General features: G+C 25.7%; 1 protein-coding gene across 5 annotated transcripts in view; it reads right to left on the bottom strand.

Moving 5' to 3' along the window:
- Window positions 1-1,591: 1,591 nt before the first annotated feature.
- Window positions 1,592-13,933, bottom strand: part of LOC126903895 (b(0,+)-type amino acid transporter 1-like) — a 28,565-nt gene continuing 16,223 nt past the window's right edge. For 3 of the 5 annotated variants that reach the window (XM_050682465.1, XM_050682462.1, XM_050682463.1), the window contains 7 exons: window positions 13,510-13,554; window positions 13,307-13,430; window positions 8,287-8,390; window positions 8,137-8,233; window positions 7,642-7,791; window positions 6,996-7,164; window positions 1,592-2,419 (listed from right to left, as the gene is read on the bottom strand). In XM_050682465.1, the coding sequence (XP_050538422.1) occupies window positions 2,310-2,419; window positions 6,996-7,164; window positions 7,642-7,791; window positions 8,137-8,233; window positions 8,287-8,390; window positions 13,307-13,430; window positions 13,510-13,554 (799 nt within the window). In that variant the 3' untranslated portion in view covers window positions 1,592-2,309. Of the gene's footprint in view, window positions 2,420-4,087; window positions 5,153-6,995; window positions 7,165-7,641; window positions 7,792-8,136; window positions 8,234-8,286; window positions 8,391-13,306; window positions 13,431-13,509; window positions 13,555-13,933 lie in introns of those variants that run through there. The other 2 variants (XM_050682464.1, XM_050682466.1) reach the window with 2 other exon arrangements.

Below are 13,933 nucleotides of genomic sequence, written 5' to 3'. Positions count from 1 at the left end.
AAATTAAACACTATCTAAAGATTTGCATCGAAGCGTTTATTTTTGATAGTGATTTTAATCACTATCAGATATCATTATACTTGATCCAACTATGCCACGTCACCACTGTGCCGCGACCCCCCTGTGCTGGGTTTTTTTTTCTTAAAACTTCCAAAACTTTTTCTAAAATTAACAAAACAATATATTTTTTTTTAATGATATATGAGATAATTACCTATCATTTAATATATTTTTTTTGTAAATCTGACCCTTTATCTGCCCACAGGGGGGATTGAAAATAACAACTTTTTTACGAAAAATTAAATTTTTCAACTTAACTTTTGAAAGTGTTCCGGAAAGTCTGACACTTTTATATATATCTTAAATTAAAGCTAATGTAATATACTTTATCATGAAAAAAAAAAATCGGACTTTAGATTGTCTTCATTGTGAAAATGGCTACCGAATGACATTTTTGTAAGAAAATTCTCGATTTCATATTTTATATTTTTAACTTTATTATGCTATAATTTGTTGAAAAGTGTATGGATGAATATAATTTTACAGTATTGTTGATTTTTATAGCTGGGCATAATCCAGAACGAAGAGCAAAAATGACATGGCATAAAACTACATTATTTTAATTATGTATGTGTATATGATATGTATGTGTTTAGCGTTGATAATGGTAACATTGTTTCCGAAATACGTATCCGCGACTTTTCATTAATTTTTTGTGGCTTCGAGTTTAATATTTTTTAGTTTTTTTTTAAATTAATAATATTTTTAATGTAGTTTTAATTTTACTAAAATAATATCAGTTTGAGCTTTTTTTTAAAAAGAATTAAATGTTTTGTAATAGCTAAATTATTAAACGTAAAATGTTTAGATTAAAGCCGTGTTATAAACTACGTAGGAAAGAAGAAAGGAAGAATAGAGGAAAATTAATTTAGAACTTATTAATTTAGACAAAATTTTATGAAAAAATTTATTTCCAAAATCTAGGGATTTTGGAAATTCGTCTAAAAATTAATAGGATAAAGGGGTCCCTCGATTTAAAAATAGAAATAGTATAAGAAAATTTATAGCAAGATAATAATTAATCTTATACGTTTTATTATTAAATAACCTATTCCATTCAAAGAAAATTAATCACTTTATTGAGAAACGACTTAAGTTTAAAATATTAAACTAGTCGAAAATAGAAAAATATCGTTTAAGCCACAATTGGTGTGTAGTAGTGATGGGCATTTTTGAATATTTTAAACTATCGAATAACTATTCGAATTGTTTTTATAAAACCGAATAGTATATTTTTAGCATAAACTATCAATTAGTTTAAAAACTATTCGAATATTTTTTGAATGACTATCGAACAGTTTGATAGTTACTATTCGATATTTCCCATCACTATTGTGTAGCGTTAAAATCGAAATAGTTGAAGAAAATAATACTGTGTGTAAATAACTGTATTAACTAAACATTTAGTGAAATGATATTTTAATTAAGTAGCATTTTTCTAGGAAATATACTTCGAACAAAATTTGTATTGAAGTTATATTTGAATTATTAGTCATTTAATGAAAACATTGAAAAAACGAATACAGATGGATAGAGTCTACATCACTTTAACTATTCATTTTTATATAAAATAATAAATTTAGATTGAATTTTATGACAACTTTTTCAAAGAAAACATAATTATTTATAAATTTAGTTAGCAATAAGGACCCTCCTGAATCAGAGTAGAAGAGAGTGTACTAGGACAAAGCTCTCTACCTCTCAATATTCTAAAAATTATATAGAAACCCCCGCATAGCATATTCCTAAATATACCACTGAGTTACCATGTACTATTATTTTGGTTTTTAACACATATCTGTTATAAAATTTTAATATTTTAAATTGATGCAGGACCCTGAAATTAGAAAATCTAATAAGTATTTGATATAAATATATGTAAATTCATAAGTAAAGGCACTGGTGTATCCTAGACGATTATGTATATATGAATATATAATAAGCATATATGATCATATTAAATAAAAATACTTAATAATTTATATATAGTATTGTTTACATAATGTTTCAGTGAAATATACATCATAACAAATTAATAATAAATTATGTTAAATTATTATCACAGACTCAAATATGATATTAACAGAAGGCACTAAAAATGTAAAATATATTAAATTTAAATATACAAAATAATTTAAAGTATATCAGAAATATTCTCCTCTTATTCATTCACACGACATTTAAAATTTATTGAAATCATTGAACTGCTATCATATTTATTCAGCTATTTGGATATAGTTGTGTAGTCATTAAACCTTTTCACTTTCTTTATTATTAAGACATTTTTCTGTTACTTCTGATTCTTCACATTCAGGAGGAACAACATCCATTAATAATTGTGTGTACTTAGTAAATGAATCTAAAAAAAAAAACTTATAATATATTTGAAAAATATTATTATTGATTAAGAATTATTTTCATGCTAATTTTAGGGATGTAATAATAAGTTATTTTGAAATATTTTGTGGGCATAGGAGTTATTTTATAAACAGCAAAAAAAAAAGGGTGTGTAAAAAATTGAGTTATAGGGGGAGGATCTAAAGGTAGATCGCCGATTCTTAATACGTGCTTTTTCTAAATAGTATAATAAATAAAAAACCCAGCACAGTGGGGTCGTGGCACAATGAGGATGTGGCATAGTTGGGTCAAGTATAATGATATCTGACAGTGATTAAAATCACTATCATAAAAACGATTCAATGAAAATCCGTATACAGTGTTTAATTTTAAAAAATTGGTGGACTCATAAAAAAGCTACATGATCTCTTATTTCCTTATTTATATCTTAATTACAAGTTTTATGATTTATAAGTGAATATATATATATATATTCACTATATATATATTATATATATATAATATAAAAATTAATAAAGGGAAATGGTTTTATTTAAAAAAAAAGAAGTCGAATGAAAGAGGTTTATAAATAATTAGGCTTCAAGACATAATGAATTTATAAAATTATACATAAAATTTATTTGGATCGCTTCGAAACACTCAACTCCGTGAAAATTTATCATAGCTACCACAAGAGCATTTTTTCATCTAAGCGTACCTCATTTTATTTTTTTAATACCTCTTATAACTAAATTCTTTATTGATATATATTTATTAGGATTAAGAAACACAAACACGAAAATTTATTTGTCATTGATAAATTCGGAATAATTAAAATAATCTTTAGAGGAGCATAAAGTCCCGAACCCTAATGATAATATTTGATCACATATAACATTATAACTACATAATATATTTTATTGTTTTTAATTGTATAGTAAACAATTTCTCCGTTCTATTATACAACGTAAAAACCAAAAATGAATCTTTCTTTCTTTTTTCTCACCATAATCCCAACTATTTGGAGTCAGCCATCTTAATCATAAACTTCCACATGACACAATCTCCCACATTATTTATGCATATGAGGTGTCCTTATATCATATTTTAATCACATCCCTTCATCTCATAAAAATCACTATCATACAAAAGCGCTTCGATGCAAATCTGTAGATAGTGTTAAATTAAAAAAAATTGATGGATTATTTCAAAAGCTACATGATCTCCTATATCCTGATTAAGATAAAATATGTCGAATAAAAGAGGTTTATAAATAGTATTTCTCATACAAAAATTGTATTGATACATATATTTATCAATAAGGTATAGCATTATAAAGTTAAAAATGTAAAATATAAAATCGAGAATTTTCGCACAAAAATAGCATACGATAACTATTTTTACCGTGAAAACAAAACAAAGTCCGAAAATTTTTTTTTTCCATAATAAAGAATATTATATTAGCTTTAATTTAAGATTATTTATATATATATATATATATATATATAAGTGACAGAGTTTACGGAACACTTTTAAAACTTAAGTTGAAAAAGTTAATTTTTTGATAAAAAAGTTAAAAAGTTTTGATAAAAAGTTGTCATTTTGAATCCCCCCTTGTGGGCAGGTAAAGGGTCAAATTTATAAAAAAAAAAATATACAAAATGATAGGTAAATACCTATGGTATCTATAAAAAAAATTATTGTAGTTTTAAGTAAAAAAAATTTTGAACATTAGAGATTTTTAAATTTGTAATTTTTTTGGAGATTTACGGGAAACGAGGAATTTTTTTTCAATTTTTGAGGGTAATGTCTTCGATTAGATAAAATTTGTGATCTTTTGACATATCGTTGAAAGAAATCGATTCGGTGAAAGTTGAGAAAAAATGGTAACAGACACAAAAAATAAACGTATCCTAGTAAAATCAATATCTTCTCAGCTTCGTATCGTAGCTAAAAATACCACTAGTATTGAACAATTGGAGGATAAATAGTATATGGTTAAAAATTCCACATTAGAAACTACAGAGAACGTAGCATAGTTCATACAAAGATCAAAATGAAATAAACGGTTCATAAAACGCTGCAGAAAGGGGATTTAAGAACAAAACAAAGATAGGATTAAAGCAATGCAGACATCCATGTATGAACACATCAGCGAATTGGAGAACAAAAGGAAAGAAGTAACAAAAATAATTAGGAATGAGGAAATAAAAAAGTAACAAAAATAAAGATTAAAGAAATCGAATAATATAAATACAATCTAAGAAAATTCTGCAAAGGGTGCTAGGCGATTAAAACTGGTTTTATTTCACTTGTATTATTCCTAATGACGAAAATAGATCCTTCATTAAAAATAATTGCTGAATGAAGTATTAAGAGAGGACAATAATTACCAAAAAATCAGAATAAATTCAGAATTCTATTGCATAAATGAAACAAAAGAGAGAATACCATACACAAAAATAATGTCTTTTAGTGAAGACACATTTAACTCAAAATATGAGAATTTGTCGAAAAAATATGTTGCATTCGGTAATTTTACAAATATGGAAAAAAAAGAAGTTTCCGGAGAGATGGAATAATATGTTTATTTGTCCAATATTAAGCAATGAGAATACGCTATGAATAGGCTAGCAATCATCAAATGTTGTTTGTGAGTTATAAGTAAAATTGCGTTGTGTAGTCAGGATTACTATTTATATACGCAGAAGACGTTATAATCACTGGGAACACTTCAGGGGAATATCATATAAAGCTGAAAAAATGAATAAAGACAAGTAAAAATATGGATCTAATTACTATACTCATATTTTTACTATTAGACACTAGTAGTAAATATAGAGAAGACGTAATACATGATAGTAATAAGAGGAGCAAATGATAATTCCAATTTTTAAGTAGAAAATTATGAACTCGATTATGGAAATAATTTAAGTACTTTTGAGTAACTCTAAATAACAAAAATATTATGCATTAGGAAATAAATATGAAAGTAAATGCAGCAAATCGATGTTATTTTGCAATTGTAAATTGGGGTTACTTTGATCATTTTTTCTTAGATATTTTTATTTATAACTAATGTTTAGGTAAATAAATGTTTATCATATTTCTCTATTTATCTCAATAATATAATTTTCTTAAATATTAAATAAAAGTTTAAATTTTAACAAGTAATTGTCTTATGCTAAATGTACTTATCAATATTAAACTGTATAGTGGGGTTACTTTGATACCCCCTTATTTTACTCATTATAACACATAACAGTCAAATTATCAATGTTGGCAAAATAAAACTTTTTTTGATAATCATTTTTTAAAATTATTTCTTCAATGTAACTAAAATGGGGTTACTTTTATACCACATTTCTTTTACACAAAACTAATGATTTAAAAGTATATTCATTTTACATCTGCAAGATACAAATATTTATTCACTCCTCGCTCTCCAAATTTTATATTCACTAAAATAAATCTACTAATTTTAGTATTTTGTTCACTTAGATGTTGATATTCAGGAATAAATTCATGATCTGATTCAGAGTTATTAATAATGAATTGTTGATTATTCATTTCATCTTCTTTATCAGAATTAGGCACCCAAACTGGATCACCTTTTCAATTTTAAATAATACTTCATTAGTAGAGTTTCATCATAGTTCTTATATGTCCTACTTTAATTTTTTTCTATATTTATGAGATATACTGCTAATTTAATTAGCAGTGATCCTCTCAAGTTACTTGCACGACTAAAATATTTGTATATGATTTTTACTTGCTTTGCACAAGACTTAATTTTTGTTAAAAAAATAATGTGAATGTGATATTAATATAATTAACAGAGAAAAAATTAGAAAAATTATTGTGAAATGTTATCAACGAACAATTTTGAGAACTTGACCAGTTGCACCAAATGACAAAGTATTAAAAATGGCAATTCATATACTTTATTAACAAATTATGAGTTCAAAATTATCAAAGTAACCCCAATTTAGGGTATTAAGAACCTGTTTAAATTGAAAACGTCTTCAAAAATTGTTAATGAAAAATTCTATGTGAGCTACATAGAGTTTGGTTGGATTGGGTAAGACTAGAACTAAACTATGCATGTATTGTCTGGTCTACAATTTCAAGGAACAAAAAGGAAAAAAAAGATTTGAAAGGAAAATTTCAAGAATAATATCTAGTATTTAATACCGATACACATAAATAGGATATAGCAATGAATATACAGTTGGAAAACGTATAAATTAAAAGATATTATATATCCTAAGTAAAATTATGATAATGTTTATGTAAGATATAAAAATTAACGAGCCAAATATATGTGGCGAGCATATGGACATATTATTTCTAATAAAAGAAATAATTACTTGGACTTAACAGGAAGATCAAAGGAAAGGCCACGAAAATGAATAGACAGCATAAATGAATTTTAGAGTGTGGTGGCCTTAAAGACTAGAAAGATTGGAGAAATATAACTAATGATAGACAGAAATAAAAGGAGATAGTTAAGCGGTAAATATCCTTAATGGATTGTAAAGCCGGGAAAAAACATAAACATACATAAAAAACTAGAAATATGCAAGCAATAAACATACCGACTACTGTTAATCTTCGTTTTTGGTATACAAATGGAATGTAAATTAAAAATGCTGATAAAATAAATACAAGAGCTATTAAATATTGTGGCCGTGGGTTATATACAATTGGAGTTAGAAACAAAACCACAGACACAATGAGCACGAAAACTGGAATAATGATCGGTACCTGTATAAAAAATAAAATGAAGTCATAATAAAAGTGTTAATCAAAATTAGACATAATTTAACTTAAGAATTATAAACACAATACGATTTTATTTATGTACTTTCTTCTTAAGTATAATAATTAACAAAAGTTTAGATACCATTACCCTTTTGACATAGAACTTCATTTGATCATATAGATAACTTAAATATTGAAAAAATTTTCTTTTGAAAAAGTTTAAATGTGAATCGGAAATAGTTGAAAACAAAACTGACAAATAGTTAATAGAGAATTTGTTTTCGAGGAAAAATTAAGTTTCATAAGGATTCGGAAAATTTAAATAAGATGAATATTTTCATCGTATTAACTATATATAGTTTTCATAAATTTTTTAATTACATACAAGAACAATGGGGGAAATTTGAGCTCCTCTTAGAGGTCATCATACTTTACTTTAAATTTTATGATAATGCCGTTACAACTACAATGTTTGCTTACTTTGAATTGTCGTTTAATGTCACTTTTTGTAAATCGCATCACCAACAAAGCTACCATAGAAATTCCATAGAACATCCACCCTAAAAAGCTAGCAAACTCTATAAGAGTTATTATATCTCCAGCTAATAAACAAATTAGAGTAAGTATTCCCTAAAAAAAAAATACAAGTTAAATTTATAGTGAACGTTTTAATAAAATAAATTCTAATTTTTAATGGTGTAATTAGAGTTCAAATATCATGGATGCTACTTTTACCTTCAATGCGAATCTGAGAAGGTATTAATTTTACTATGATGTGTTTTTTATAGTTATTTATTTCCAAACCATGAAATGAACAAGTTCTTTATGATTTTTGAATAATTTAAAATAATTTAATAACTTAATGATGCTGGAGTACTTATTGGTACCAAAATTGTGGCAGCGAATTATTAAGATAGAGATCGATTTTAAAGACGACATTAAGATTTATAATGTAAGTAAACAAGAATTTTAAACCTGTAAAACAACAGCTGGAGCTGGTGTTAATTTTTTAACGCTGACATAAGAAAAAACTTCAAGCATTTGTCCTTCTCTACTGGCAACAAAGCATAACCTAAAAAAAAATATATATATAGGAAAAAAAGATAAATGAAATTTATTTTATACCTAGTAATACCAAATTGTATACTAAGAGCACAACCAAATGTAGCAACAGCGACACCTAGTGGGATTATTAAACTGAAATTTCCAAGTGCTCTTGCTCCAAATTCCTGATTTATAAAATGAAAAAAATTATAAAATAATAAATTAGTATAATATAAAAATGTTAAAATTAGCTATTAATTTCATAACAGAATTTTTTGGTTTAAGTATGACTCAAACAAATTTTTATTTAAAAAATAAATACGAGGAATATGAGGATATCTACTTAATTTACGTTTAATTATACTAAAAATTTATATGAAAAACTCAAAATTTCGGAAATCGTATATTTTTTTATTTGAATATATATTTTTATTTTAGTATTTCAGTATTTAAGCCTCTAATACGTATGTATAGGTAAATATTGGAATTCCATGCATATTATGACATTGAAAATAATGAAGAAATTAGATTTCATATTAAATGAATCATTTATTAAAAAACTATGTAATTCACAACATTTTTCAAATCGATGTTTAATGTTCAATATGCTTTTATTATGAATAGAGCGTTATAATTAAAAATATATTACAAATAGTAAAAAAAAAAAACAATGTAGAATTTTTTTTGAAACAAATAAATTTATAAATGTTGAAAGTTTTCAAAAAGTTATGTAATAATACGTGTACGAAAAAATAACATGCATCAACATTTATAAATACAGTTATTACAAGTGATAATATTTTTTAAAACAATCGTGCAAAAGTTATTATCGATCAGCCACTTTCTTAGTTAGATTTTCTTTTTTGGGATGTTAGCGAGAGTTCTAAATGTGAGCGACTAGGACCATCCAGCTTTTCATCCATCCTGGTCAGATATTCGTGCCTTCTAGTCTGTTCCTATTCCTATCTCTTCTCACTTAATTATCGGTATACCAATTGGTTTTTTTCTTGTTGGGTTCTTCTTTAGCACTGTTCAGAGTAATAGGTTTTGGTTTCTCTAAGCATGCTCTTCTTATTGTAGTCCCTTATGTCTGATTTCTTCAACAATGTTCAGTTTTTGGTATAGTGACGCTAATTCCTCGTTTTTTCTAATTCCCCAATCATTGGTCACACTGTTCTTGAAAGGTTAAAACATTTTTTTCAGGATTTTCCTTTCAAAACTGAGAAGTTTTTTCTCGTCTGTTTACCTGAATTCTATAGTTTGTTCCTGTATGTTTACTCCTTTATGTTGTCTTATATTCATTTCTCTTATCATTTTTTCCAACATTAATTAATATAGATGATAAAGAGTCTCTTTGCCTTAATCTTATCTTTACTTTTATTTGTTCTGATTTTATAGATCTTTTCTCATTTTTACATACATTTCCAAGATAATTGCTTTGATTAGATTTATTAGTTTATGTGGGAAATAGTAATCTACCAATATATTAATTAGATCTTCTAGGTGAAAGCTATCATAAGCTTTTTAGAAATCAATGAAAAGTACACGAATTTTCTTTTTGAATTCTTATGTTTTTTGTAAAATTTGTCAAACGATGAACATTTGGTCAGTTGTCAATCTTCCTAGCCTAAAATCATCTAGATAATCTACAACTACACTAAGCTGTTTATTATACCCTCGATAGAATGCAATTAGTGAATAATTTATACGCTACATTTAATAGTGACATTCCTCTGTAGTTATTACAGTTTTTTTTTATCTCCCTAATTTTCTAATTTTTAAGCTAAGGATACATAAGCATATGCTTCCAATTGAAAAACTTGAGTTGATACTACTTTAAAGGGAAGAGAGGGGGATAAGACCAATTTTTTTGATTGAAAATTATAGAATATAGGCTATTGACCAACTCAACACGGTGCACAGGGAGACCGTTTGAAGACCTACTTCATGCTTCAATAAAAAATTTATAAATAATTTGTGTTTTTTTGTAGTAAAAGTATTTTCATATTAAAAAATCATGAATTATTTAAACTATTTAATATTTAATAAGTTTTTGTTAGAATTTATTTAATACGTTACAAATATAAATTTTTCAACATTTCTTTTTTTAAGTTAAAGTGCGATTTCATTATATAACTGAGCATGTGAGTTTTTACAAAACCGTGATTAAAATCAAAGGCAGGTCATGTAACAAGGGACTGCATTTACCTCGACGAAGTTTTTTAAAGAGCATGAAATTGTCTACCATCTTATTGTAGTTTGTCATTTAAGTGTGAATGCTGTAAAAGTGAGTGGAATGTTTAAATTCCACTTGCTGATAGCTGTAACTACAACCATATCGAAAAGAATGAACACAAGACAACTACTTGTAAAAACTGGAATTTTACTTATATACTGCAGTAAATAACACTAAAAGTAAGATCCTATTTTAAGCTGTAAATGGATTTTGTAATACTTCAGAACGGAACTCTAGCAACAATTATCGTTTAACAATTAGATTGTACACAACCACAAGAAGTTCCAAGCGAGAATCCTGGAGGTGTATAAACTTTAGAAAATACGTTATAACAGTTACTAAGTTAAAAATAAAAATCCAGGATATATTTAAGAACAAATGATTTAGTCGAAGTCAAGGAATGGATTGAATATATTTAAAGTGTAGACTTAATAAATAATTAGCCAGATGTATTTAGACTGAAATTCATTAAAAATTATGTAATTTAAGCGGGTTGGTTACTCAGTAATGAATTTAGCACAATGGTTAAATTTTAAGAAGACATATTTAGGAACAAAAGGTAACTTCGATAAATTGGAAACTATACTTCAGCAAAGAAAATAACTTAATGTGTGAAAAAACTACGATTAACATAACAGAAATTACAGGTGTAGAAAAGGAAGAGCTAAATGTCAAGAATGCTGTAAACAACAACAAAAACAAAAACCGGATGTAAACAATAAACTGACAGTGGTCAACAACAGTTAAACAATATCGATGTTATTAGTTATTAACTGATATAAAAACATATCACAAAAAGGTAAGTCAACAGTATAGTTACAACCACGAGACTGTAACTATCGCTCTGAAGATGGACTCTAGAACGAGTCCGAAACGTTAGCTCATAACTGAAAACTTGGATACATCCGTAAACATTTCAAGCAAGTAAACCCAACCAACAAACATTAGAAATTTTAGAGAAGTTTCGTAAATTGTGCTTAAAGTATGAAGGCCCCTTATGTTATAATTGAAATTCTGCCAATTGATAGATATCGTGTGCATGATATACCTGAAATTCAAAAAATTTATGAAGGAGTTGTAGTGGTAGATAAAGTGAAATAGTACACGACAAGAGAAGATGAGAATCTTTAAAGAGGAAGAAGCTGAAAATAAAAAGAGACTGATGATAGAGAAGCTAGTATTTAAAAGCAAGTAACACAGGAAATAGTTAAGAGTATGATTGAGAAGAGGAGGTTGGGTTGTAAGGAAACTGTAAGGAAATCAAGCCGACAGAAAAAATACCAGATTATCTTAAAGATTTTATTTGTTAAATGATTTATTATTTATCTAATACAGCTGCTATTTAATATTCAAATAAGCAACAAGTTTGTTTTACTCTAGCTTCCATATTAAAAGTTCAGTGTTTGATATATAATTTTGTTTATAAATTGTTCACAATGCATGCCGCGGATATTCAAAGTAGGTAAGTATTTTAAGAAAGTAAATTATTAAGTGGGTCGCGCATGTGATAGATCATATTTCAATAAAATGGAAATAACAATGGATAGCGACAATTTTAAAACCAATATGAATCTACGGTATCCAATGATGTGGCTGTGCTAGCAAATCTTTGATTGATAAAATTCAAACTAGCAAACTATTACTATCCGTACTATTACCAACGCGTACAAATACGAAAATAATAACCATATTTACAAGGATATGATGATACCAACCATGTCAGGCCATGAAGACCCACGTCAATACAGGGGCAGCTCAACTATTTGATAATTCTCAAGATGTCAGAAGATTGAAACGGGCTAAACCATATGACTTATTGTAAATATATATTGATTAATGTAAATTTTACTAGTATATAAGTTTGGAGACTCTTCATTGGAAATTTTTCCCTATCATTGTGTATAATATTTTAATTATATATTTATATAATTTTAGATGTTAACGTTAGTGAATAATTTTGATTAAGACCATAAAGTAAACTCAAATAAATAATACTTGTAAAAAAAATATATATATCTAATACATTAATAATACACACTATAAACACGGTGTGTACATCCAAAGATCTATATTATTTTGTACTGCGATTTTATTATTACTTATTTGTTTTATTGCCATTCATTGTATAATATAGCTTGTTTTATTGTATACATGGTGATTTATTAAGCATGCTACACCCATTTTTCGTTAAATAATGATTTTTTTATAAAAATGTATAGATTAAAATTAAATTTATTTTTATAAACCATTGTAAATGTCAAGTTTATTTTAAGACAAAATTATTCTTTATTTTTAAAAAATAAACGTAAAATTATTTTTTTTACTATTAAATTGTCAAAATAAAATTTTAACTGATCAATGACCAGTATTGTATTATCACTTTTTGAGTTGATATAATTTTTAGTTATAGGTGAGAGAGTTACGCAATCAAGAATGCTTAACTGTGTGCTATGGTAAAAATAGAACGTTAATAACCACTACTCTGTTCACATTTTCTAAATCTTCAAATGCTAATATCATAAAAAGTAATAATACAATAACTGTCAACATTTTTTTATTCTTAATTTAATTTAAAAAAAACAATAGTAGTAACATACATATTTAACTTACTTATAAAATAAAAAGTAATATTATTATTATTCAGATGTTTGGTAACCGTACTTACTCATTTTTACTTCTAACATATATTTAACCTATCTGTTTTGCCCAGGCTTTCCTTACTAATAAATTTAATATGTAATAATAAAATTCAATAATTTTCATTTCTTTTTAATTATAAATTACATTTTTTTAGTGTTATATATATACAATGTATATATATTACAATACATAAGTACATTTTAATGCATAATATCTATTACTCACAACTGCAACTGCTTGAACAGACATCATTTCAGAGATTGTTAAAACAGTAAGATACGACACATTCATTAATACGTATATAAGGGTAACAAAAGGAACAGCTAGTAGTATACTTAAAAATATATTTCTGCAAATATGGTTAAAAAGAACACATTAATTTATGAATTAATAATATTTATAAAATTAAATTATTTTACTAATTATACCTTTGAGGGTTTTTTATTTCTTCAAACACGGTAATTGAAGCAGTCCTAAAAAAAAAAATTATATATATATATAATGTTTCTTAATTTTCATAAAAAATCTACTAAATCTTCAAGCTATTTCTTTTAAAAGTGGAATTAATATGTTAATATTACATTTGGGATTATTTAATTAACTTTTAAATAAAGTTTATTATGAAATAAATATTTTTTATATTAATTATAACAATAATTTTTTGACTTTTTGAGTTATCTAATCTAACAAAAAGGTATAGTTTCGCCTACGGGCGAAATATCAAAATTCTTTTAATTCATATAACAAATATTTATATTATATTATGTTTATTATTATGTTACATAGGCATAATCATAGAATATATTTTCATAAAAAAATACGTAACAAGTAGAATAAATTATGTGATGTATA

This window comes from Daktulosphaira vitifoliae, unplaced genomic scaffold (genome assembly GCF_025091365.1).
Source record: "Daktulosphaira vitifoliae isolate Bord-2020 unplaced genomic scaffold, ASM2509136v1 Scaffold_4, whole genome shotgun sequence".
Lineage (NCBI taxonomy): Eukaryota > Metazoa > Arthropoda > Insecta > Hemiptera > Phylloxeridae > Daktulosphaira > Daktulosphaira vitifoliae.
Note: the sequence above shows the minus strand (reverse complement) of the source record. Positions and strands in the feature narration are given on the sequence as shown.